Source organism: Atractosteus spatula, chromosome 13 (genome assembly GCF_055471065.1).
Source record: "Atractosteus spatula isolate fAtrSpa1 chromosome 13, fAtrSpa1.hap1, whole genome shotgun sequence".
In the NCBI taxonomy this organism is placed as follows: domain Eukaryota; kingdom Metazoa; phylum Chordata; class Actinopteri; order Semionotiformes; family Lepisosteidae; genus Atractosteus; species Atractosteus spatula.
The window spans coordinates 36,724,659-36,751,881 of NC_142718.1; the positions used below are offsets into that span (position 1 = coordinate 36,724,659).

Genomic DNA, 27,223 nt, shown 5'->3' on the forward strand with positions numbered 1-27,223 from the left:
TGATATATATTAATTTTAATTTTACTAGGAGTTCAGAGTTCCAGTCCTCAGCTTCAAGCAGGGGTAAATGTCACCAATATATCCTGCAATTCTAAAAGTCCTGAACCACAAATGGATTTATGAATGGTAGGCAAAATTTTTTAAAGAATTCTATATGACTGGGACTGGGACACTCTGTAGATTATCCTAACCCAGGAGTTGTGGTTGTTCACCCTAATAGTACGGTTCAGTCCTGTTGCATGGCACTGGAATTATTTTACAGGGACCTGTATGATGGGACAGCCTGAATGTAATGGTGCTGATGTTGCTGCACGGAGGTGACGTGTTCTGTCCTTCTCTCTCTGATTCCCCGCAGGCATCATCAAGGTGGGGCGCTGGAACCCTCTTCCCATCCACTACCTGACTGATGCCCCTGAGGCCACTGTGGCTGACATGCTGCTGGACGTCTACCACATGGTCACCCTCCGCATCCAGCTGCAGAGGTCAGCGGCCAGCAGGCCGAGGGGGGCAGGGTGGGGGCGAGGGACGGGTATGGGACTGTAGGGGCACCAAGCGGGGAGCGTGCCGCAGGCTCAGGCTGGGGAGAATAAGGAGATAGAACAGGGGGATCAAGGGATCTGGGAGTAAGTCAGGAAGTGCAAACTGGAAGCAGCAAGTCGTTGCTGCTCATGGGGAAGCAGGAGTGTAAACTGGGGTATGGTGGGGAGGGTGAGGGTACCAGGGACAGGGAGTGACTGGTGTTGTGTTGCAGCTGTGCCAAGCTGGAAGACCTGCCAGCCGAGCAGTGGAACCATGCCACTGTGCGCAACGCCCTGAAGGAGCTGCTGAAGGAGATGAACCAGAGCACACTGGCCAAGGAGTGCCCGCTGTCTCAGGTGCGGCATGAGCAAACGCATTCTGTTCACAGGCGGACTCTTAGCATCCTGGCAGAACCCAGGGCATCGTTTATTTTAGGGTCCTGTAGTCCTGATGTGCATTAACCCACACACTAACCTGGCGTTAATATTAGGGTTTCCAGCGTGGCAGTGCAGGGAATGTACGCGCAGCAGTACTGTGAGTGCATGTGTATAATAGTTTGGTGACAGTGAGTGCATCTGTATAAGTGGAGTGTGATAGTGAACGCCTGTGTATACTCTCGTTGTAGTGTGACAGTGCAGTGAACGAATGTGTGTACTGTAGCGTAACAGTGAATGCATGTTTATAGTGCACATGTAGTGTTGCACTGAATGCATGTGTGTAGGTAGGACGGCAGTGCAGTGAATGCATGTTGTGACGTACTCATGGGTGTGTCATAAACGTGATCTCTTAGACAGGCGGGTCCAGGCCCACAGAAACACAAACATACAGCTGTGAGGTTAAAACAATCACCCTGTTTAAAAGTGCCTTTTATTTACAGTGCAGTGAAACTCAAAACACCATAGCCAAATAAAAAAACAAAAGCCTAAGCTCTTCATCGAGCTCCTACCTAAACTTCTTCATGCAGTCCCTGTCTAACACAGCCGAGCAGCTAAACAGCCACAAAAACAAACAATTCTCAGACACAGTCTCTCTTCAAGACTCTTCACAAAGTTTCCAAAAAAACTGTGAGTTTGTTTAATTTCATTCCCAGAAGCTCACACAGTTCCTCTGGTCCAAGTTCAGTTCTTCAGTCCTTCAGGAAATACACATCATTCTGCTGACTGAGTGACCCTGGAAGCTTCCTCTTTCTGCTTTTTAAAAGATCCACCTGGCCAGATGTCTTCCTGCAACTGGTCAGGTGGCAGAACAGCAGCTCATTCCCCAGACGAATCTGGGGAATGTGGTACCTACCAGGGCTGTGCTTTCGCAACGTGTACCAGTGTAGTGAGACAGTGAATCCGTGTGCATCAGTGTAGTGTGTCACTGCAGTGAATCCATGTGCTTCGGTGTACTGTGTCACTGCAGTGAAACCATGTGTATCAGTGTAGTGTGTCACTGCAGTGTAGACATGTGTATCAGTGTAGTGTGTCACTGCAGTGAATCCAGTTGCATCAGTGTAGTGTTTTACTGCAGTGTAGACATGTGTATCAGTGTAGTGAAACAGAGTGCATGTGTATAAGTGTAGTGTGACAGTGCAGTGAGTGCTTGTGTATCAGTGTAGTGTGCCAGCTAATGCATGTGTATCAGTGTAGTGAGACAGAGATTGTAAGTGTATCAGTGTCGTGAGACAGAGATTGCATGTGTATCAGTGTAGTGAGACAGAGGGTTCATGTGTATCAGTGTATTGTGACAGTACAGTGAGTGCTTGTGTGTCAGTGTAATGTGACAGTGCAGTGAGTGCTTGTGTGTCAGTGTAGCGTGACAGTGCAGTGAGTGCATGTGTATAAGTATGTTCTTCATTTAAAAAATAAATTAAGCAATCATAATCAAATGGAGAAAGTGGAGCAGCCAGAAGGTTAAGCTACAATATCAAATCAGTGCAACACTGAAGCTCGTAGGCTCTGTGAGTAATGTCGCACCATATGTGCAGAGCCCACGGTGACCCCTCCCCTGGGGGTTAATATATCACTTGTGTGGGACAGTGCTCAGTGTCTCCCAGGAATCCCAAATGCGGTCTCTCTCATTCTTGCACTGCTGTGGCATGTGAGGTCTGCTCTGTGCTGCAGCTCTGTCCCTCACTGACAGTTAACTTTACCTACTGTGCCTCTACTGAAGCGCACAGAGACACGGAGGAGGGAGACATTTAGGGATTCTCAGAGCTTATGTTCATCTTTGTGTGCGTGTGTGTCTGTGGCTGTCAGTTTTTGGGGAAGCAAAAACGTGGAGAAAGTATTAATGGAAGGGAGTGGAAGACAAAGGGTTCTCAGGCCAGGGGGCTGGAGAGTAGAAAGAAGTGATGCTCTGACACGTTCTTCAGGATTCAGTTTCAGATTTCTGTGAAGGGAGAGTTTTACAAGTGTAACATGGTATTTGCCAAAATTATCAAAGTATTTAAATCGGAGCTCTCCAGTGCCGTTCCTGGGAAGATGACAGTAGGTCCGCTGGTTTTCCATTCCAACATTACACTTAACAACCAAGAGCAGCTCATTGACTTAGCTGTACTTGCTGGAATCTCCCAGCTCTTCAAGCTTTACTGTATTAAAAGACCTGGACCAGGACCAAGACAGCAGAACCCACATTAACACCAAGAGACCAGTGCAAACAGAATGATGTTACACAGGGTACTGGTAAAACTGAATAGAAAATACAGAATAAACTAAGAGCATTATAAAACTGAATCCAACAGGCAATTCAAAAACAACACCAGGACTCTGATAAGAACCAGTGATTTTGATTTGTGCCTGGCCAGTAAGTCTTGGGGGACTGGAATGTAGGCAGCTGATAGATGGAGTGCACTTCCTCTCCTGGAAGATCTCTCCACAGGGTATAAATTGACTGCTTCCTGAAGTTGCACCCAGACAATTAGGCCTCCCCTCTCTGAGACTGACTGTGCCTGCGCTGTCAGCAGGAGTGCTCTGTGTGTGTCCGCCAGTGTGCACTTGCCTCTCAGAATGTCTGCATGTCGGCTTGCACGCCTCTGTGAACGAGCGCCTGCACACGTGCGAGCTGCAGTATAGGTTCAGTACGTAGTCAGCACCTGGTACAATCAGAGTCATCACGAGCAATTCAGAGAAATCGGACACCTGGCTTCTGAGAAGGAGGGTGCAGGGAGTGGGGGAGGTACTGGCAGAGGGAGGAGGGAACTCAGTGGAACTGGCAGCCCAGTATGTGATCTCCTGTCACAGCCTGAGGAACAGTGAGCGTGTCTCCCAGTAATGCTCCCTTCTGTCTACATTATATGTAAATATTTTATAATATGTCTTTGTTGTAAATGTCTGTAATATGTCTGTAGATTTTATATTACTTTTATTTTTTGTTTTGTTTCATGTGAATTTCATTATTTTATTTGCTTTGGCAACACTTGATTGTACCCATCGGTCATGCCAATAAAGCACCTTGAATTGAATTGAATTGAATTGAATTGAAGAGAGATAGGCAGAGAGGCATCTAGTCAGTGTAATAACAGATCCCTCTTGGGCAGACAGAACCCAGGGGAGAGAGCACCTCCTGTGGTCCACCCTTTCATTTACCAGTGATCTTCGTTTTCTGTCACCGCTTGTCTCTCCCCCCCCTCCCTCAATCTCGCAGTCTCTCTGCAGGGGTCTCCTCTCATTCAACGGTCTAGCATTTGCCTTTTGCTTTCTCAGGCTCATTTGTAAGGGCTTGATTAAGGTTACTGGTTGAAAGGGTGCTGCGATAAATGCTGTAGGAATAGCAGAAAAATCAAAGGAGCCGTTTGATTGAAAAGGGTGGTTTGGTATTAATAGCTAATAAAATTCCTTCTTTTCTCGCTTTTCGCTGGAAAGACTTTGGTTTCTCTGGGGCACGATGCCCTCTGACCTGTCTGCCAGTGTGAGGGTGCATCACTCTCTCAGCTATCTGTGTTTTTCACGGGGCAGGAAGAACCGTGTCCCAGTCTGTATCTCTCTGCTGTGGCACTGGGACACACAGCTGGACTTCTCTCTGTCTCTGCTGTGGCACTGGGACACACAGCTGGACTTCTCTCTGTCTCTGCTGTGGCACTGGGACACACAGCTGGACCTCTCTCTGTCTCTGCTGTGGCACTGGGACACACAGCTGGACTTCTCTCTGTCTCTGTTGTGGCACTGGGGCACACAGCTGGACTTCTCTCTGTCTCTGCTGTGGCACTGGGGCACACAGCTGGACTTCTCTCTGTCTCTGCTGTGGCACTGGGGCACACAGCTGGACTTCTCTCTGTCTCTACTGTGCTCTGTACCATCCTATTTCAATAGGCAACTTGTAAACACTGTGATTGAACAACACTGATGTTTTGGTTTAGCCAGCACGTGTTCTCTGTAGTAAGAGCTGTAGAGTTCTAGTTTATCGTGGGAATTAATCATCAGGATGTCCTCCTCGCTCTGCAGTACCTCTCTTTGACACACAACTCCTGCTCTCTCCTTCTGCCCAGAGTATGATCTCCTCCATCGTGAACAGCACCTACTACGCCAATGTGTCCTCCACCAAGTGCCAGGAGTTTGGCCGATGGTACAAGAAGTACAAGAAGATCAAAGGTGAGGCTGCTGAACGGAGGCAACCAGACAGATTGAGTGACCTGCATTACTGGCCTAACGGCATCTCTGCTAACTGCTTCTCCTGAGGTGACCCGTGAAGCTGAGGGGGGCTGGGATGCTCTGAGAGAGAGAGGGATCTGCAGACAGGACAGCCAGGGCCCAGATAGGCCTGGTTTGCATTATCCGCTAATGTCTCCCTTAATATAGCAGTGGGAACTAAACGCTCCTCTCCCTAATCAAAACCAGTGCTTTCCCCAGTTTAACTCGGGGGTCCTGTTACACGCGGCCATATATAGGCTGGCCTGCTGAAGAATGTGCCTTTTCTCTTTTTTTTTTGACTTCGAAATTATTTCTTTTCCCAAAAAAAAATGGAGCAATTGCGCAGCAGAGCAGATCAAAGTCAGTACAGAAACCCCAAACAGAATAAAAGCCCGGCGCTCTGACAGGCAGCGTCGGGTTACAGAGCGCCAGTATTAGTTCTGGTCTGTGCCTTTCGAAAACAGGCCTCCCCGCCGCGCTGTCAGCCGCGCAGGGCCAGATGTGAGGGCTGATGGGGAGGGGGGGGGGGAGGCGTGTCATTGGAGCACGCAACTGCAGGGCTCAACTGGTGCAACCTCATTGGCTGTCCCACGTGTCAGCCTCCGCCGTGCTGATAAAACTCCTGAATCACTGGCCTGGACGCTCCGCCTGTGTGGTACACAGCGCACCCTTCCCCTGTGTGTGGAGCTAACCGCTGATGGCCGCGATGCAGCTGTGGCCGCCGTGGCCGCAGGGTCATTTTTTATGTTTGCGTGGCCACGAACAATCTGGGAGACCCCAGTCCATCACCCCCCCCCCCCTTTATCAAGCCCCGTAGCTGCATCGAAACCCCTCAGTGCAGCTCTCCAGTTAGTAACTGCAGAAACGAAGAGGCAACATCCTCACTTTCAAAAAAAAAAAAAAGTTTTGAGTCTTCCAAATCGAACACGCAGTATTTAAGTCATTTCAGCCGGGACGATGTCGTCTGATTTCACCACTCCGGATTTCGGTCCAGTGGGAAAGGCAAATTAGAAGATAATGAGTGTCACTGAGAAGTCCTCGCAAACACTGCACTCATGTCCCAGACTCTGCGGTGCTCTGCGCGTGTGCCTGCTGCTCCTTCCCTTGTCTCACCCTCTCCTCTCCTCTCCTCAGGGGATTATCTGGAGAAGATGTGGTCTGGACGGGAGAACTCAGAGATCAAAGGTGAGATTTCAGCCCCTCCCAATCGCCATTCCGAGGAAATGTTAGAATATCTGGTTTCTTAGTGCTTCGTCATTGGCTTGCTGAATAGAGTTCAGTTGTGGAGGGACAGTGTGACACTCTCCCTCACTTTTTTTCTCCTCAACCATCTCTCTTTCCTCTCGCAGTGGAACGGGACAGCCTGGCTGATTTCTGCGTCCTGGGGCAGCGCCCCCCACACCTGTCAGGCCTGGCACAGCTTGGGTCACTGGGGGCCGGTGGGGGAGCCCTGGTCAAGGGGGCCGGAGGAACTGGGGAGCCTCAGACCCCGACACAACAGTCCCAGCAGCAGCAGCAGCAGCAATCCCAGCAACAGCAACAGCAACTGTCCCCCCACAACCAGCTCCATCACAGCCCCCCCCTGCGCGCCCAGGTGCCGCCGCCAGCCGCCCTACAGCCACTGCTGACGCCAGGAGGGCTGCTGTCACCTCAGCTCAGCCCCCAGCTGGTACGGCAGCAGCTGGCCATGGCGCACCTCATCAACCAGCAGCTAGCGGTCAGCCGGCTCCTGGCACACCAGCACCCCCAGGCCATCAACCAGCAGTTCCTGAACCACCCTCCCCTGCCCCGGCCCTCGAAGCCCAGCGAGCCTGGTGCCAGCCCAGCCCCCACAGAGGTCTCCCCCGACATCTACCAGCAGGTCCGCGATGAGCTGAAGAGGGCCAGCGTCTCCCAGGCTGTGTTCGCCCGCGTGGCCTTCAACCGCACACAGGTACAGAACTGCGCATGCACGGGCATTGCACTGCACAGGCATAACCCTGCACAGACACAGGCATAACACTTTACAGACACAGGCATAACACTGCACAGACACAGGCATAACACTGTACATACACAGGCATAACACTGCACAGACACAGGCATAACACTGTACAGACACAGGCATAACACTGCACAGACACAGGCATAACACTGCACAGACACAGGCATAACCCTGCACAGACACAGGCATAACACTGTACAGACACAGTCATAACACTGCACAGACACAGGCATAACCCTGCACAGACACAGGGATAACACTGTACAGACACAGTCATAACCCTGCACAGACACAGGCATAACACTGTACAGACACAGTCATAACACTGCACAGACACAGGCATTACCCTGCACAGACACAGGGATAACACTATACAGAAACAGGCATAACCCTGCTCAGACACAGCCATAACCCTGCACAGACACAGTCATAACACTGCACAGACACAGGCATAACACTGTACAGACACAGGCATAACACTGCACAGACACAGGCATAAAACTGTACAGACACAGGCATAACCCTGCACAGACACAGGCATAACACTGCACAGACACAGGCATAACACTGTACAGACACAGTCATAACACTGTATAGACACAGTCATAACACTGCACAGACACAGGCATAACCCTGCACAGACACAGGCATAACACTGCACAGACACAGGCATAACACTGTACAGACAGTCATAACCCTGCTCAGACACAGGCATAACCCTGCACAGACACAGGCATAACCCTGCACAGACACAGGCATAACACTGTACAGACACAGGCATAACACTGCACAGACACAGGCATAACCCTGCACAGACACAGGCATAACCCTGCTCAGACACGGGCATAACACTGTACAGACGCAGTCATAACACTGTACAGACACAGGCATAACCCTGCACAGACACAGGCATAACCCTGCACAGACACAGGCATAACACTGTACAGACACAGGCATAACAGTGCACAGACACAGGCATAACCCTGCTCAGACACAGGCATAACACTGTACAGACACAGTCATAACACTGCACAGACACAGGCATAACCCTGCTCAGACACAGGCATAACACTGTACAGACACAGGCATAACAGTGCACAGACACAGGCATAACCCTGCACAGACACAGGCATAACACTGTACAGACACAGGCATAACAGTGCACAGACACAGGCATAACCCTGCACAGACACAGGCACAACACTGCACAGACACAGGTATAACCCTGCTCAGACACAGGCATAACACTGTACAGACACAGACATAACCCTGCACAGACACAGGCATAACCCTGCTCAGACACAGGCATAACACTGTACAGACACAGGCGTAACACTGCAGAGACACAGGCACAACACTGCACATGTACAGACACAACAAGGCACAGGGACAGGCACAACACTACACATGTACAGACACAACAATCCACAGGGACAGGCACAACACTGTATCTGCCCAGGCAAAACACTGGACATTGCCAGCTGCACCACTGCACTTACACAGGTACAGAACTACACCTGTCGTGATCCTACACTACAGCTGCACAGGTATGACAGCACCTTCCCGAGAACAGCACTGCACCCGCGTAGGTAGAACTTGTCACCCACCTGGGACAAATACCAAGAAACAGAGAAATACCATTTAGTTTTTCCACATTACAGGTGTGTAGGCTGCATGTGTAGCTGCATAAGGACAAGTCCAACCTGCTGCTGCTTTGTTTTTGGTGTTGTGCCACATATGTGTTGTGCCCTGGTTGCTTATCTTAGACTACTACACCCAGCTGACATTTTGACTTCTTTGCTACATCTTTTCTTTTTAAACTGTTTTCTGAAGTGCTCGGGCTTTAAAATACTTCACCGTGGATGTGAAGAAGTTGTCAAACAAAACCCTGTTCATTCTGCCCTCAACATATTTAAGAAATCACTGCTCTGCTACAGCTATGCAAACAACCTTTAACAGGTCCCCAGTTAATGATGTACCAGGGATGTTCAAACACAGCCATTGTAAGCATTTTTATTAGCATGAGCCTCAGATGCATAAATGTCACACACCAGGTAACTGTCACTTTGTAACTCAAGAGGGCAGTTGTGAAACTGGCGCTCGGACACTGTTCATGCTAATTTAAGAACAAAGGTTGGGTAGAGGAGGAGAGAAGACCTTTCAGCCATTTTGCTCATTTGATTTCAAGAAGCTGATTGCAGAAACCAATCCTCTTCTCTGTGTGAAGGAGTGCCTCCCTTCCATCTCCAGTCCTGCATGCGTTTCTAACAGTGAGGATTCTGAACTCCTGTATCAGGTTCTCTTGTGGGTCTGCTCTGTGCAGGAAGGTGATCTCTGTGAGACTGGGAATGACTCTGATGGTTCTTCTTTGAACTTTTTTTCTGAGTGTGCTATCTATAATACTTGGTCCTTGATTACATCTCATCTGTGGATTTCAATTTGACAGTCTTCTGCATAAAAAGTCATCACTGCTGCAGTCAATCAAATCACAGTCTTGGATCAGTCTTGATTGACAATGTTGTATGTTCAAGGAAACAAGACAAGTTGATCAGAGAATCAATTCATTCCAAATCCATTCGCTACATGACTACCCACTAGAACGCTTTTAGCGTTTATCTAGTTTTGTAGCTCTTATTCCATAATTTTACATAATGTAGAAAAGATGGAAAAACAAAAACTGTTCTGACCCCATCTGACCCCAAGCTTTAGACCAGAAAACGTTGAGAAAAACAGCTTTAATCCAGTGAACAGTTCAATCAAATTGTACACCCTGAGAGCATAAGGAAGGATTAAACCACCTGGCAAGAAAGGTGTTCCAAACACCCAAACCTCATGGAGGTCGGACTGTTTCCTTTGAGTTTCCAGCTGTGACTCTTGTGTCCTTGTTTCCATGCTGAGAGTGCAATAGTGCAATAGAGGGTGACGATTCTGGAATAAAATCTCATCTCGGTCACCTTTGTTCTAGACTGAAGAGATTTAGTTCCCCCAGCTGTTCTGTATATGACAAACTCTTGAATTAACCTAAGCACTTAAGAAGTGAAATAAAAACCAGAGCCACGCTGCTGTGTCAGAGCTGCTCATTTTCATTTGGCGGGGCTCTGTGGGTGGGATCACAGGGAGGTAACGTATCCAGCTCTGCCATGCGGAGCAGAGTGTGTGGGTCCTTTCCACTGAAAGGCAGCAGCTGTGCCGGGGGGGGGGGGGGGGGGGGGTGTGTGCTGTCTGATCAGTGGGCAGAGGGTAGGAGGCAGTGAGAGTGGGGCCCCTCTGCTCCGCCCGGGAGAGTCCCAGTGGACCCGGAGGGCCCTCCTTATACCCCGCTGCCTGGCTCTGCGAGCGAGCCTTGGCGCTCTAGTAGGCCAGTGATGGGACTGCTCACACTGATGGGGAATTAAGGACAAGCTCATGAAATATGCAGCACGCCTGTGTGCCGAGCTGTTTGGGGGGGGGAAATTAGACATGAAGCTCAGACTGTAATTAAGCAGCCTTGTAGAGCCCTGCAGTACAGGACATTGAGTACTGTGCAAAAGTTATTTTGTCCAGTATTTAAAGAAATCTAAATTTGTATTTGTATGTAAGTGCAACTTGCTTTGCGTTAGCGTAGTGCACAATTCTGCTCCACAGCACGTTAGCGCAGAGCAGCGTAGCATGCTAGAAGAGCTCAGGACGGACAGATAGTGTTTGTGCAGTGAAGCACTGTAGAGCTCTGCAGCAGAAGGCACACAACTGCAGTGATCCTGCTGCTCCAGAGCTCCTGGGCCTGTGTTTGAGGGGATGGGTGTCTAAGTGTCAGGGAGAGTGAGCTGATGGCGTTGATTGGGCAAGAAGAGGGACAGCGGCCAGGCATGTGGCACATGCCTCTCATCCTGGAGCCAGTCCTGTCCCGGGACACACAGCCAGTGCGGGATTGCAGCAGGCTCTGCGACACACGTGCGTGCGCTCACACAGCCTTGCGCGCACGCAGACACACAGCAGCATGCACACCTGGCGTATTGAGATTCTGCAAGTATAAATTCCGCCTCATTAGATGCCAACCGAGCGTGAGCTGTAGCGGGTGGAAGGCGATGTGCATGGCAGGGGCTGGCTGTGTGACACGCTGTGGGCGTCACGGCACATTCCCCGCTCCTCGTGCACTCACTACCTCTCCTTCCTCGAGGGGCCAGCGCTCACACGAGCCACTCTCCCACAAACTGGTCTCCTGACACACAGTCGGACGGACGGGTTTTGTGTTCTAGCCAGAGACGCTCTCTGTGTGTGCAAGTACTCTGTAGTCTGCAGATTGCTCACAGAGCAGGCCCCTTCGCAAAGTCTGGAAGCCCAGCGCCTCAGGGCCTGCGCCAGTGAGCTGCTCTCCCTCACCGCGCGTGTGTCTGTGTGTGCCAGGGCCTGCTCTCAGAGATCCTGAGGAAGGAAGAGGACCCCCGCTCGGCCTCCCAGTCCCTGCTGGTGAACCTGAAGGCCATGCAGAACTTCCTGAACCTGCCGGAGGCGGAGAGGGACCGCATCTACCAGGAGGAGCGGGAGCGCAGCATGAACCCCCCCTCGGGGCTGCCCCCCTCCTCCGCCCCCAGCCCCGGGGGCCCCAGGCTCACACAGGTACACCGCACGGCCCTTGTCCCGTGCCCAGGTCTGTCTGTGTGTCTGCGGGACAACACAAGTGTGTCTCTTCTGCGTGCATGTGTCTCTGCGTCCGGGACATGCTCTCAGACACAGGCTCCCTAGGGTGCTGGCTGTGTGTGCACTCCATCACAGCTGGAAAACTCGAGAAACAGGCAAGCAGAAAGACAGATGGAAGGCTCGATTATAAACTCCAGGACAGGCAGGCACATGCATCGGTGGGTAAATGATTAGATGGACAAGTCAAGAGCAATGTTCTTGAATTTCAGATCATAATGCATGGAAGTTCAAGCAGGTAGCTGCATCAGCATGCATAGGCTGCAAAAGAGCAGGTAAAGGTTTATTGAATCTGAAAAGAAAAGAGAAGAAAAGAAAAGAAACACAACATTTCGGCTGTGTAGCCTTCTTTGGGTGTGGTATCCTGGTATGATATCCTGGACAGTATTTCTGTTGTGTCCCTGCTTGAACAGATTACTGCGCGGGAGCTCAGGTCCCTAGATCACAGTCCTTCCTCACAGATTTGACTTTACTGTTTACCCTGTTTGGAGTTGCCAGCTGTGCAATACTCAGCTTTATGGCTCCATTCCTGTATTGCACAGGAGAATGATGACCTGCAGACATGGTTCTCTCACATGTCCGCATATCAGAGACATTGGTCTTTTGGCAGGCAGGCTATGTGGCTCCTTCCAGGGGAGCTAGTGCCAAGTGGAGCAGGCATCGTGCAGGCATCATGGCAAACCCGCAGGTGCCCGTCGAGCTCCAGGAGTTGCCCACAGAGCGAACTCGCACCCTTACCTGGTGGCACTCTGCCAAGTGTGCAGGATGGGTCCTGGACTCCTACTGCCAGAGCTCCATTTCCATTGATGTGGCTTGACATTACGTCTTCAAAACATGAGGCAGATATTCAAGTTATTTAAGACAGGCATCTCAGAAGTCATGTAGTATGTATACCATTCGTCTGACATTGACAGCACCCCTGCAACAGGAAGTGAAGCGGTCCACTGTTTGTAGAATGCAATAAGAGCTATCAGAGTTCTGTATGGCCCACGGACAATTAAAGCCGAGCCAGAAATTCTTTGCGTCCAGCAGAGTCACCAGTGGCTTCTGCTCCACAGTCATGCAGACCCACTGTATTGTCCAGACTATCGCAGGTATGTGTGTGTGAAACTCATGAAGGGATGACATTCCACTGAAATGAAGGCTTGTTGTTCATGCTCTGGCACATTTCCTGAAAGGCCTGCATGAGGTTTTAATTGAGTATCCACTTCGAAAAGCATTGCACACGATTAACTGCCGATGGCCCATCACATCGTGTGCTGATGTCTGCCAAGCTGTTCTCCTCTCTGTCTATCCATTACTGATTCTGGTCAGTAATAGCAAAGCGCATGCAGTTTGAGATCTGTCTTATTTCATTGTGTGCTCTGTCTCTCTCCCCTCCGCCTCAGCCGAAGCCCCCAGGGCCAAGCCCTGAGCTGCCCCTCAAAGTGGAGTCCCTGGTCAACATCACATCGGCCATCTATGACGAGATCCAGCAAGAGATGAAGAGAGCCAAGGTCTCACAAGCGCTGTTCGCCAAGGTGGCCGCCAACAAGAGCCAGGTCAGCCAGGGGTCAGAGGCCTCACACTGTTGCAGAGTTTCTGCTTGGCAGTTAATGAATAAACAATGGGCTGGGGTTCCCAGAATGCAGGAATTCAGGTTATCCAGGAGCGATCCCCATTTTCTCCAGCAACTTAAAGGTATACCTCAGGTCAGAGGTTACCTGCTGCCTGCTCCTTTGTCTGTTTTACATATTCACTTACTGTATCACTGTATCAACTGGTTGAACTGGGAACTGGGAACTGGGAATGTGTTGACCTGGAAATTCAACAAGTGGGCTTTCTTTACCACAGTCTGGATTAGTAATGCATTGCTACCTTTTAGACAACCCTTTTATTATTGTTCTTTCTGTGGTCATATTATTGTATAGGTTGTAAAAAAGTCACTTTTAAACTCTCTGATATGCTTTGTTTCATCAGTTTGCTGCTGCTTTATAATAGCCTGCCCTTACACGCTTTACAAATGTGCTTTTCTGCTACTGTCGATGTCTTACTTTTTTTCCTCCATACTTCTGAACTGAACCTTCCCTGAGCTCTCTGCCTCAAACACTGTACTTCAAAATTATGTTTTAACATTCTATTCCCTACTGAACTAAATCTATTTGACCTCAATGTAATTTCTTAAACTGTAATTTCTGCAGAATCATTTTTTTAAAATGTAAGTTTTACTTGTAGGCTCAAAAATATATTTTTGTTTTGTGTTTAAAATATATTTGAAAAATACCATTATGCAGTCAGATGTGCAATCGCTTTTCCAACCTGCGTTTTGGAAGCTGAAGTGTCCCACATGTATGGTCTCTAGTTTGGCACATTCATTGCTAGAAAAACAGTGTACAGTACAACAAAGTCTTCTCCTTGGCGTCTACATTATGTGGCCTCAAGCATTCTCATCATATTGAGCACTTTGCCTTACCTGTATATGCGGTCAGGCCATATGCACATCGAAACATTTACATTTTGTCCAGATTCCTGTGCCTGTGGAGCATTTTTGTAATACGATTTACTCTTCCACCTCTTCCCTTTTCTAGACACTGCATGTTCAGATTAGACTACTCCTCTCTGTCCTCTTGTCACTAAGTCTCTTCCAAGAGTGTCTTTGTGTATATGCTGTACACAAGTGTGTGCATGTGCGGGCTGAATGCACGCATCCAAATTAATACAATAAACATGAGTGTTTATGAGGAAGGTGCACAGGGAGCGACAGATAACAGCAGCACAGTGGCATGTTTTTCAAACTTCCTATCTGATTGTGAGCGAGTTCCCATTGCTGAAATTCTCTATTTGATCACATCTCTGGCGTAGATTAACAATACAATCAGCCAGGATGCAACAGGAGATAAAAATGAGTTTGAATACCAAAGGGGGGCTAGTTTACACTGCCGAATATCATCAAAGAGAGGAAATATATTCCATACCCCACACCAGAGTTCTGTTTATAAAATGAAAAGATCAGGCACGCATTATGAGTCATTTTTGCTTGCACAGTAAGATTCTGTGGAGGATTTCTATTTTATTACAGAACTACTGCTATGATATAATGAATAGATATTGGTCTTGTGGCAGTTGTTGTAGTTGTTCTAATCAATATTTTTATCAGGGTGTAGTGAGCTGACAGTAACCTCACAAGCTGTTCTTACTCCACAACATCTCTTTTTTTAAGATGCATTTCACACATTTGTGGGATTTAAGTTCTGCTTTTGTTTGTGTAATAGGATTTATTATGAACAGATGATCTGGGAGGCTGAGAGAGAGGGAGGGCAGGAGAGGGAGGCAGTGTGGGGTAAGAGAGAGACGAGAGTTTGGGAGGGAGGGAGGGAGGCAGGTGGTGTGAGGTAGCGGTGGTAGCGAAGTGGTCGTGTGTGTGCTTGCGCGGCTGTGTGTGCACTCAGCTCCAGATTGGGGTGATCCCTCGCGGGGTTGGGGTCACGGCTCAGCGACCCCAGCTGCTGCAGCTGGCTGCCCCCCTACAGTAGGAGGAGGGGCTGGGGGGGCTGGGGAGGGAGGAGAGTAGATCAGGTTATTAACACACCGCGCTCTGCATGCACAACAGCTGGTGTCACAGCCTGGGCCACTCTAGCGGAGATAATCAAATCTTCCCCTTCTCTGTCTCTTCCTTGCTCCTCCTCTCTCTCTCTCACTCTCTCTCACTCTCCCTCTTCCTGTCTGCTGTCTTTCTTCCTCTCTCTCCCTCTCATTCTCCTTTCTTACCTGCACATACTGTACAGAGGTCTTAGCTGAGAGGACTTAGATGAGACTGGAGAGTTGGAGTCACACCTGAAGACAGGCTAACAGGGCAGCAACACTTCACAATGGGGTCCCATCACCTGTGTATTCTGTTTGAATAGGGCACTATACTCCAAGGCTCTCTCTCTCTCTCTCTCTCTCTCTCTTCCTCACTCCCAATGCAGACTGTCCCCTTCTGTGTCTTTTTCAGTCCCTCAGTGCAGATGGCTCATCTGTCACTTCCTTCCTTCCTCTCTCTCAGGACTCATCGCCCTCTCTCTTTCTCCTGTTTCAGGGCTGGTTGTGTGAGCTTCTGCGATGGAAGGAGAGCCCCAGTCCGGAGAACCGCACACTGTGGGAGAATCTCTGCACAATCCGCAGATTTCTAAGCCTGCCTCAGGCTGACAGGGACCTGGTGTATGAGGAGGAGTCCCGACACCACCACAGCGAGAGGCTGCACACTGTACTGCACCTCCCTGACACTGCTCAGGTACAGTACACACTCACACTGTGCACACTGTACTGCACCTCCCTGACACTGCTCAGGTACAGTACACACTCACACTGTGCACACTGTACTGCACCTCCCTGACACTGCTCAGGTACAGTACACACTGTACTGCACCTCCCTGACACTGCTCAGGTACAGTACACACTGTACTGCACCTCCCTGACACTGCTCAGGTACAGTACACACTCACACTGTGCACACTGTACTGCACCTCCCTGACACTGCTCAGGTACAGTACACACTGTACTGCACCTCCCTGACACTGCTCAGGTACAGCACACACTCACACTGTGCACACTGTACTGCACCTCCCTGACACTGCTCAGGTACAGTACACACTGTACTGCACCTCCCTGACACTGCTCAGGTACAGTACACACTCACACTGTGCACACTGTACTGCACCTCCCTGACACTGCTCAGGTACAGTACACACTGTACTGCACCTCCCTGACACTGCTCAGGTACAGTACACACTCACACTGTGCACACTGTACTGCACCTCCCTGACACTGCTCAGGTACAGTACACACTGTACTGCACCTCCCTGACACTGCTCAGGTACAGTACACACTGTACTGCACCTCCCTGACACTGCTCAGGTACAGTACACACTCACACTGTGCACACTGTACTGCACCTCCCTGACACTGCTCAGGTACAGTACACACTCACACTGTGCACACTGTACTGCACCTCCCTGACACTGCTCAGGTACAGTACACCCTGTACTGCACCTCCCTGATACTGCTCAGGTACAGTACACACTGTACTGCACCTCCCTGACACTGCTCAGGTACAGTACACACTCACACTGTGCACACTGTACTGCACCTCCCTGACACTGCTCAGGTACAGTACACACTGTACTGCACCTCCCTGATACTGCTCAGGTACAGTACACACTCACACTGTACACACTGTACTGCACCTCCTTGACACTGCTCAGGTACAGTACACACTCACACTGTGCACACTGTACTGCGCCTCCCTGACACTGCTCAGGTACAGTACACACTCACACTGTACACACTGTACTGCACCTCCCTAATACTGCTCAGGTACAGTACACACTCACACTGTGCACACTGTACTGCACCTCCCTGACACTGCTCAGGTACAGTACACACTCACACTGTGCACACTGTACTGCACCTCCCTGACACTGCTCAGGTACAGTACACACTGTACTGCACCTCCCTGACACTGCTCAGGTACAGTACACACTCACACTGTGCACACTGTACTGCACCTCCCTGACACTGCTCAGGTACAGTACACACTGTACTGCACCTCCCTGATACTGCTCAGGTACAGTACACACTCACACTGTGCACACTGTACTGCACCTCCCTGACACTGCTCAGGTACAGTACACACTCACACTGTGCACACTGTACTGCACCTCCCTGACACTGCTCAGGTACAGTACACACTCACACTGTACACACTGTACTGCACCTCCCTAATACTGCTCAGGTACAGTACACACTCACACTGTGCACACTGTACTGCACCTCCCTGACACTGCTCAGGTACAGTACACACTCACACTGTGCACACTGTACTGCACCTCCCTGACACTGCTCAGGTACAGTACACACTGTACTGCACCTCCCTGATACTGCTCAGGTACAGTACACACTCACACTGTGCACACTGTACTGCACCTCCCTGATACTGCTCAGGTACAGTACACACTCACACTGTGCACACTGTACTGCACCTCCCTGACACTGCTCAGGTACAGTACACACTCACACTGTGCACACTGTACTGCACCTCTGTGACACTGCTCAGGTACAGTACACACTCACACTGTGCACACTGTACTGCACCTCCCTGACACTGCTCAGGTACAGTACACACTCACACTGTGCACACTGTACTGCACCTCCCTGATACTGCTCAGGTACAGTACACACTCACACTGTGCATTCTGTACTGCACCTCTGTGACACTGCTCAGGTACAGTACACACTCACACTGTGCACACTGTACTGCACCTCTGTGACACTGCTCAGGTACAGTACACACTCACACTGTGCACAGTGTACTGCACCTCCCTGACACTGCTCAGGTACAGTACACACTCACACTGTGCACACTGTACTGCACCTCCCTGATACTGCTCAGGTACAGTACACACTCACACTGTGCACACTGTACTGCACCTCTGTGACACTGCTCAGGTACAGTACACACTCACACTGTGCACACTGTACTGCACCTCCCTGACACTGCTCAGGTACAGTACACACTCACACTGTGCACACTGTACTGCACCTCCCTGATACTGCTCAGGTACAGTACACACTCACACTGTGCACACTGTACTGCACCTCCCTGACACTGCTCAGGTACAGTACACACTCACACTGTGCACACTGTACTGCACCTCCCTGACACTGCTCAGGTACAGTACACACTGTACTGCACCTCCCTGACACTGCTCAGGTACAGTACACACTCACACTGTGCACACTGTACTGCACCTCCCTGATACTGCTCAGGTACAGTACACACTCACACTGTGCACACTGTACTGCACCTCCCTGACACTGCTCAGGTACAGTACACACTCACACTGTGCACACTGTACTGCACCTCCCTGATACTGCTCAGGTACAGTACACACTCACACTGTGCACACTGTACTGCAACTCCCTGACACTGCTCAGGTACAGTACACACTGTACTGCACCTCCCTGATACTGCTCAGGTACAGTACACACTGAATACTGTAATGTACATACCTCTCCCACACTGTACAAGCAGAATTCATGCTGTACACACTGTACCACAGCTCCCCCTCTAGATGTGCTTTACATTGCACTTAAGACATTTAACAACCTCTCTTTTCTAGGACATTAATCGGCCCCGTGACTCAGTGAGCACCTCAATTCTACCCCAATGTGTATATAGACACTAGATATGTCGGTGGGTTCTCACAATGAAATAAGCTACCAAGGCTAGCAATGCCACCCTGGGCTTCTAGTACAGTGTGACTTAGAGAGACAATAAAGAACTTAATATAAATAATTAAGGAATTTAGTGAAGCAAACAGACCCTTTAAGCACGCATGCACAGCAGTGAGGTTCACCCTAGAAGACCTCTACTCCTCTAATAGAGCCCACACACGTAACAGGGGCATTTCCAAACCCTCCTGTACACACTTGGAAAAGATTAAGTGAGGGGCACCTTTCGGTGGGAGCCAGGTGCCAGGGCTGTAGCCTTATTCCTGCCGTCGTCGAGCCAGTGCCTTCTGTCTCAGGTGACAAGCTGCCAGGTGTAGCAGACTGGCCCTAGAGGTCCCCTGTCCTGCCAGTCCCGGCCTGGGAGTGCAACGGCTGAAATGCATCTGCATATCAAACAGCTATACACCACTTGAAAAAAAGAAAAAAGAATAGTTATGGGGTCACCAGCACTCCTCTCTGTCCCTCGGTGGGGTGTCCAGACCCCATAGGCTGCAGTGCACAGAGCCCCAACCCTGTCTACAGCATGGAGCCAAATCCCATGTTTCACTGCCACTGCGAAAACGCCTCTCGTACAGCAGGCGACACAGCCTAGCCATAATTACTGGGACATCAGCCAAACATCCCAGCCCCGGTTTCTCTCTCTCTCTTTCCTTAAGCTTTCTTTTTTTCTTTTTTATGTTTTTAATAAATAAGCATCTTAGGAAGGAAACTGCGGTCACCCCATTAACACATTCTTCTGTTCCTCTGACACGGAGCCTAGACTGGGGCTGTGAAGGACATAAAGGAGCTAAAAATAAAGTCTCAGGGTGTCCCAGCACCCACTGCACTCAGAGACGCACAGCCCCAGACAGGGACAGAGAGGAGGAGGAGGAGGAGGAAGGATGGGGGTAGCTAGTCGCCGAGACACGGGAGAGAGATGGGAATGGCACGAAAGGTCTGGAAAGGAAAATTAACAAGAGTTAAGTTAACTCTAGGCTAAGAGTGTGGAAGAAATTGAGTGGACTGATGGAAAGAGAGATGAGGAATAGGGGTTTATTATTTGAGAAGCTGAGCAGTGCAGGGCAGCTGCTGACCTCGTCTGAGCCGAGCCCTGAACCTGTTTGTTGCCGGAGGTTTAGGGGGCCAGGCACGCAACTCGGCTTCACTGAGCCGGCAAACCCACCCCGTCTCTGAGTGGCTACAGTATGTGTGTCACTTGCCACAGGCCCGTGTAATTCAGCTCAGCTACTGTAGCAAGCGAACATGGAGGTTCACTGCCTCCCCCCCCACCACTTCCACCTCACTTGTGTTTCTCCCTGGGAATACCCCTCTTTCCTTCCCATTGATCAGAACCCCTCCCCTGCTCATACCCCCCCCCCCCCAGGCTCCAGCCGGCCTGCCACCACAGCACACACATGGCTCCCAGCTGCCTCGGCACACACAGCACGAGGCGGTACACTGTCACAGAGACGCACACGTCCACACTGCAATACATGCTCAGGTCCTTCCAGCGGGCCCTCAGCCCGCATGGGGCCCTCGCTCATGCTGCTCTCCGATGGGCAGGGGCCTTCTGATGCGGCAGAACGGAGCATGACTCCTACAGACTCCTCGACTCGAAAAAGATTCCTGCCACTAGACTGTACTACACAACTCCTAACACTTTTATTTTGTTGTGTGAAAGGAATCCTGTGGGATTCGGGTTGTGGTATTTTTTTAGAAAGCTCACAGGAAGATTTTTATGTGGGAAAAAATCAGAACTTAACCCTGTGCCTGCTCATCTAGGCAGCAGAGACAGTTTGTGTTTTATCATTAACTGTGGATATTTTGTATTGGTAACACTTCAGAATAGGACAACCCCTTAAGGTACCTATTACCACTTTATTACTGAACACTGCTGGCCAGTCCACACTTTACTACTGGAACAGTGCTGACCAGTCCACACTTTATTACTGAACACTGCTGGCCAGTTCACACTTTACTACTGGAACACAGCTGACCGGTCCACACTTTATTACTGAACACTGCTGGCCAGTCCACAATTCACTACTGGAACAGTGCTGACCAGTCCACACTTTATTCCTGAACAGTGCTGGCCAGTTCACACTTTATTACTGAACACTGCTGTTGTCCGTCACTTGTTAATTGGCAATATGTCATTCACAGCTCATGCATCCGGAGTTTGGTTACAGGCTGAAGTGTCTTTTGTGTGGAGTTTGCATGTCTCTCTTGTGTATACATGGGTTTCCTCTGGGTGGTACGGTTTCTGTTCACCCTCCAGGTGAATGTTGTCTCTGAACTGTGTCCCTGTTTGTGTGTGTCCTGAGACGGGGTGGCTGTCCTCTCAGGGCAGTTCCTCCTTGTGCCCGTACAGGGTGCAGCCCCAGACTCTGACAGCCTGCCAGGTCAGGCTCAGGCTCACCATGCCCCGCTGTAGGATGAAGGGACTTGGGATAAACAGATCGAAGGATAGAATGTCATTCATCTGTAACACCTGGCTTACAGGTGACTCTTCTTCCAAAGTGTTCCCTTTTTGTCCTATATCTATCACTTTGTTCTTAAAAGGTGTGGGGCGTCCAATGTCTAAGTTGCAATGTCTGCAAAGAGAGGTATTGGAAGCCAGTCTTTCTGGACTGAGAGTTAAAAGGGCAAGGTAGTTCAGGTTGTCAGAACTGCCTTGCTTTATTGTAGCTGTGGGACAGAGACTGCTCTGATTGTTTCCTCGCTCTAAGACACAGAGAGCAGTGGCCCTTAAGGCATGCTTATCTCATTTCGGACACTCTGTGACCAAGCGAGATCACGTGACTCATCGAAACCTTCTAATGCCTGATCTTGCTGATCCTAATCGAAGCTGTGCGGGATTCACCCCTTTTTGACCTGAAAGCTGGTCTTGCAGTCTCAGTTGTGGTGGATCGGAATATGAGAGTCCGGCTTCAGAGCTCTGTTTCTGGGGACAGTGTGATCTTCTGCGCTGGGGTGTACCGGGATGCAGAGGGTGGCAGCTCTGTGTGTGGGTAGCGATACTCAGGCTGTGCGTGCAGCAGTGTTCAGGTCAGTGGGTAACACGTGGGTAATACCAATCTGAGCACAGCCGCTCCTGGAGAGCAGAGCAGCGCTGGGCCGATGCCTGGTGTTAATTAGTGATGGGCCATATGGATGTACATGCGGAAAGCAAATTGCATTTCTTCATGAGTGACCTAGCACTGTAAAAATGTTTTACTTATTTATTATTATTTTTTATATTTATGTCTTTTTTTTTTTTAGTTCTGCGCCTCCAAGAGTGCGGTTCTTTGCTAATTTTTCCCTCTGAACCACCCCAGATCTAATGAATAATTTCGTCATTGTTTGCTCAATCGGATGTGTTGAGTGCTGGTGTTCAGTGCGCCGGGCCCCTCCTCTGTGCATTGAGACCTGGGAGTTTTCCAGTAAAAGCTGCACAAGGAACGCGCTCCGTCTCTGCGCCCGACCAGAGGGACACCAAGCTGGGACCCTCTGCTCCCCAGCATTTCGGAAGCCCGAAGAGCAGAGCGCTGCAGAGGCTCAGATTTACATTGGAGATGAAGTGACGCGGAACCAGAAAAATGTATTCCACATCATTACGTATTTATCAGCGCGTTAATGGTGTCTCTCCCTCACCCTCACCTCCCCCTCCAGCAGCGGAGCCACCGAACAACGAGACACGTTTCTGTTCCGCATCCGTTTTTTTTTTACACTGGAGCCGGAATGCTGAAAATGTAGGATTTACAGTACGGAAAAACTCTGCGGAACAATATAGGTTTCTCTGAAGAGCCTCAATTTTGATTCATCAAAATCAGCATTAGAGAAAATATTCTGAAGCGTCTCTAAGAAACCCAGCTCAGCCTGGCTGGCTCTGCCCGCAGTGCTGCACACTACTGATGTCCTCATCCCCGCGCTGCAAGCCATGAATTTAAAAAGAACACATGGACACACAAGTACAGCAGTACCGAGGCAGAAGTTGGGAGCTATGTCTCATAATCACGTCATCCTCAATTTATGCTAAAATCTCATTTTACGAAAAGTTAATAGGCATGGCTTGCAGCACACCACAAGCGCAATGGGCTTGGCGTGGCGTCTGCGCTGCAGCCTGGCAGCCCTCGGAGACAGACGGAGCCACCTGGCGAGGCCCGTCCAGACCCCCAGAAGCTCACGAAGCTGCCGGACCCCCACCTCCAGTCCGCTCCCGGACCGGCGCGGAGACAGCCCCACTCCGAAGCTCTGTTCCTCATCAGGGGAAAAGCGTGCCCCACACGTTGCTCCGAGGTCGATGGACTTGCTAGTGTCGCTCTGGGGACGAGCCGCGTCACGCACCACGTGCACGAAACCTCCCAGTGGTGTTCTGCTCCTCTTGCCCACCTTTCTCCAACTCTCTTTGGAATCAAGAGGAGAGCACACTTCGCTCCCAGAGCACACATTTAGTCGATCTGTCCTACTATCCTGATCTGCAGAAAATCCTTCTGGAGAGGAAAGCCTCCAGAGCCTTTTCACTTGATTTTTTTATTGCGTTTTGGGGGATCCACGGGCTGTGTGTGAGGTCCCCAGGTTCCCCAGAGGACAGCGGGAGAAACATCAAAGGCCACAAGGACACAGAAGGGGGCCGCGATCAGGAGGCATCGAACTTGAGCCGATTCCTCCTTCTCCCAACCTCTCTCCCTCTCTCTTTCCTTCCCTGTCTTCCTTCTCTCCCTCTCTCTTTCTTTCCCTCTCTTGCCCTCTCTCCCTCTTCCCTCTCTCACGCAAGCCCCTGTTCCTCCAGACTGCTGTTTGTTTCTCAAAGACATAAAAAAAGATAATAAGCAGAGACAGAGATGGAGAGAGGGAGAGGGAAAAAAGACAAGCCTACACATTTCCTGCTGGTGCTAGCCTTACCAGCCCCCAGAAGAGAAATTAGAAATATTTCATGGTCTGGCCTGACCTCAATATTATTTGAAAAATACCCTGTTATTATTGAAGGAAAAAAAGAATTACTATTATCTTTATGTGGGTCCTTTAATTTTAATGTACCACAGATTTATAGTTTAGCATACCAGAGCTTAGGCATTGAGCACTCCACCCTGGTAATAAACCAGCTCAGCTCACTCAGTCCTGATAGCTGGCTGGGAGATGTCGCACCTTCCAGCAGGACTCTCACTCCTCCTCTCCCTCTCTCCGTCCTCCTCCGGCCCCTCCGAAACCCCCCCTCTCCCTTCTTCAAATTGGCGGATTTTAACATTGCGGTTCACGCTCATTATAGGTTTTTCTTGGCGAGCCCAGTCTCTGCACCTAGTTGACCAGTGACAGCGGTGCTGCTCTCCTTCCCTCGCTCCTGGACGGGCCTCTGCCATGGAGGTGCTTTAGACTGTTAGCGCCTCAGGCCAGCGCCCCGCGGCCCTGCCAACTGGTGCGATTGAATAAAACAAGCAGAGTTCAAGCGGGACGTGTGTGACTTTAAACTTGCCTTTGCCAACTGCTCTCCCAGTGCGAGATGTGTGGCGGTCTGGGATGGATAATCTTTCCTTTTCTGGGCTGGTCTGTGTTCTTGATGAAGAATTAGCAGTAAAGATCAATGAGCAAATGAGTCATGATGTGTTACCCTTACACCAAGATTTCTCTGACACACACACACACACGCACCGCAGTTTTAAACTGCTGCATAAATCTTTCCAAATCATCTGAGCTGCAAATGTATCTTGTTTAAACGCGCCTTTTAAATTTATTAGGATCCAGAGGGTTTTTTTTTAACGGCCTTCACCAAAAAAAAACTGGCTTGACACGCTCCGTGAATAATCGCCCATGTATGTGATTTTGGTTCAGCTGCTCAGGCTTCCCCATTGTTCGTGTGGATCCGGTCTGCACTGTGAAGGCCCGAGCCAGGCGCGCTGACGGCTCTGTGTCCTTGTCTTTCTGTGCAGGCGCTGCACAGGCAGCCCTCCCAGCCCATGAAGGACACCTCCCCGATGCGCGAGGACCCCGTGCAGGCGGCGTTGCCAAGCGCTGGGGAGGAGGGGGGCATGGTCGGCGGCGGAGGAGGAGCCGGGGGCGCGGGCAGCGGGAGCAAGAAGCCACGGTCGCGCACCAAGATCTCGCTGGAAGCGCTGGGCATCCTGCAGAGCTTCATCCACGACGTGGGCCTGTACCCCGACCAGGAGGCCATCCACACGCTGTCGGCCCAGCTGGACCTGCCCAAGCACACGATCATCAAGTTCTTTCAGAACCAGCGCTACCACGTCAAGCACCACGGCAAGCTGAAGGAGCACGCGGGCGCGGGGGGCGTGGACGTCTCGGAGTACCGCGATGAGGAGCTGCTGTCCGGCTCCGAGGACACCGAGTCCAGTGAGGACGGGCCCGAGGACGTGTACAGCCTGGACACCGCGCCCGACGACGCCAAGGACAAGGGACACCCCCCTCCAGCACGCCCCAACTCCCTGCCCCCCTGCAACACCTCCCCCAGTCCCCGGGACACCACGGAGCAGCAGAGATAATACCCCACACCTTCGACACACAGGGGGGAGGGGGGGACTGCACCCCAGTCCCAGAAGCTAAGAGAACGAGAGGGATGGGGAGGGGGTGCTGGGAGTCCAAACAGCAGCTCATACACAGACAGAGAGTAAACACGGAGGCTGAGCATCCTGCCCTGCATTGACCGAGAAAAGGGCAGCCACACCAACATGATACCTCAGACGCTTAAAGATAGGGATGAGCCACATGGAAAATACGACAGGGAACAAGTCAGAGTGTATGAGAGAGAGAGAGCAGCTGCAACAGAAATAGCAGAGTTACACGGAGAGGCAGGAGGGAGAGGGGCTGAGGGAAAAATCAAGCATTCCACAGATTCGGAGATGGAGATGCACAATGATGCAGGCTGGGGGGGTATGTCTGACATGACACGAGCCAATCAGCATCTCCTATCCTCTGCAGCTCCCGCCCTTTCTGCAAGGAGGAGTCAATCTCTGTGGCAGCTGTCGCCAAACCAAGGGTCCGGCCCGCCCATTTCACACCAGCCTCTGATTGGCTATCCCAGCTTTTGAGGGTCACCTGGGACGTAACTGTCCAGGAGAAGCCAGGATCTCAGTGTGGGCAGGAAGTCAGCACAGCCAATCATAATTTAGGAGCCCTCTATTCTTTTCCTTTCACAGCTAGAGGGGTGAGAGGAAATAGCTGTCAGTCTTATACTAGCAAAAGAAGACTTCATCGAGGCAGAGATATTCTCCTGTTTTAAAGGAACACTGATCGTGCAAGACATTGAGAGGCGGCTGCTTCCTACTTCTGCTCCAAGACATCGGCCCTCTTTTGGGTGCTGCTGTTTTCCCAGTGAAGAAGCACCTCAATGTTTCTGAGCTTCACTTTCCTTCCCCCAAAAATTATTGTTTTAAAAACTCTAAGGAACAATGAAAAAATATATGACTTTGATATCTTTGATATTACTGCTGCTCCATTGCTCTCTGAAGACTCCAGTCATAGCGACTGGTCATTGTGACCAGTACACCAATGCAACAGTACCCCAGTAATGTGCTACCCCTTTACTTCCTTACTTCACTACCATTCTCATCCATGAGGCAGCATCTCACCTGGCAGCTCCCTGCCCCGGGCCTCACTCCCGGCCCCAGGCCTCACTCCCAGCTTCATGTCCAGCTCCCTGCCCCGGGCCTCACTCCCGGCCCCAGGCCTCACTCCCAGCTTCATGTCCAGCTCCCTGCCCCAGGCCTCATGTCCAGCTCCCTGCCCCGGGCCTCACTCCCTGCCCCGGGCCTCACTCCCAGCTTCATGTCCAGCTCACTGCCCCAGGCCTCATGTCCAGCTCCCTGCCCCGGGCCTCACTCCCTGCCCCGGGCCTCACTCCCAGCTTCATGTCCAGCTCACTGCCCCAGGCCTCATGTCCAGCTCCCTGCCCCGGGCCTCACTCCCGGCCCCAGGCCTCACTCCCAGCTTCATGTCCAGCTCCCTGCCCCAGGCCTCATGTCCAGCTCCCTGCCCCGGGCCTCACTCCCGGCCCCAGGCCTCACTCCTGGCCTCATGTCCAGCTCCCTGCCCCAATCTTCATGTCCAGCTCCCTGCCCTGGGCCTCACTCCCGGCCTCATGTCCAGCTCCCTGCCCCGGGCCTCATGTCCAGCTCCCTGCCCTGGGCCTCACTCCCAGCCCCAGGCCTTACTCCTGGCCTCATGTCCAGCTCCCTGCCCCAGGCCTCACTTACTGCCCCAGGCCTCACTCCTG

General features: G+C 50.8%; 1 protein-coding gene across 1 annotated transcript in view; it reads left to right on the forward strand.

Annotated features, from left to right (window-relative positions):
• Positions 1-25,518, forward strand: part of satb2 (SATB homeobox 2) — a 35,558-nt gene extending 10,040 nt beyond the window's left edge. Inside the window, exons 3-11 of the mRNA XM_088930601.1 lie at positions 356-482; positions 752-875; positions 4,988-5,090; positions 6,264-6,314; positions 6,479-7,062; positions 11,497-11,709; positions 13,176-13,328; positions 15,845-16,039; positions 24,924-25,518. Of these exons, the coding sequence (XP_088786727.1) occupies positions 356-482; positions 752-875; positions 4,988-5,090; positions 6,264-6,314; positions 6,479-7,062; positions 11,497-11,709; positions 13,176-13,328; positions 15,845-16,039; positions 24,924-25,493 (2,120 nt within the window). The 3' untranslated portion in view covers positions 25,494-25,518. The remainder of the gene's footprint in view (positions 1-355; positions 483-751; positions 876-4,987; positions 5,091-6,263; positions 6,315-6,478; positions 7,063-11,496; positions 11,710-13,175; positions 13,329-15,844; positions 16,040-24,923) is intronic.
• Positions 25,519-27,223: the final 1,705 nt, after the last annotated feature.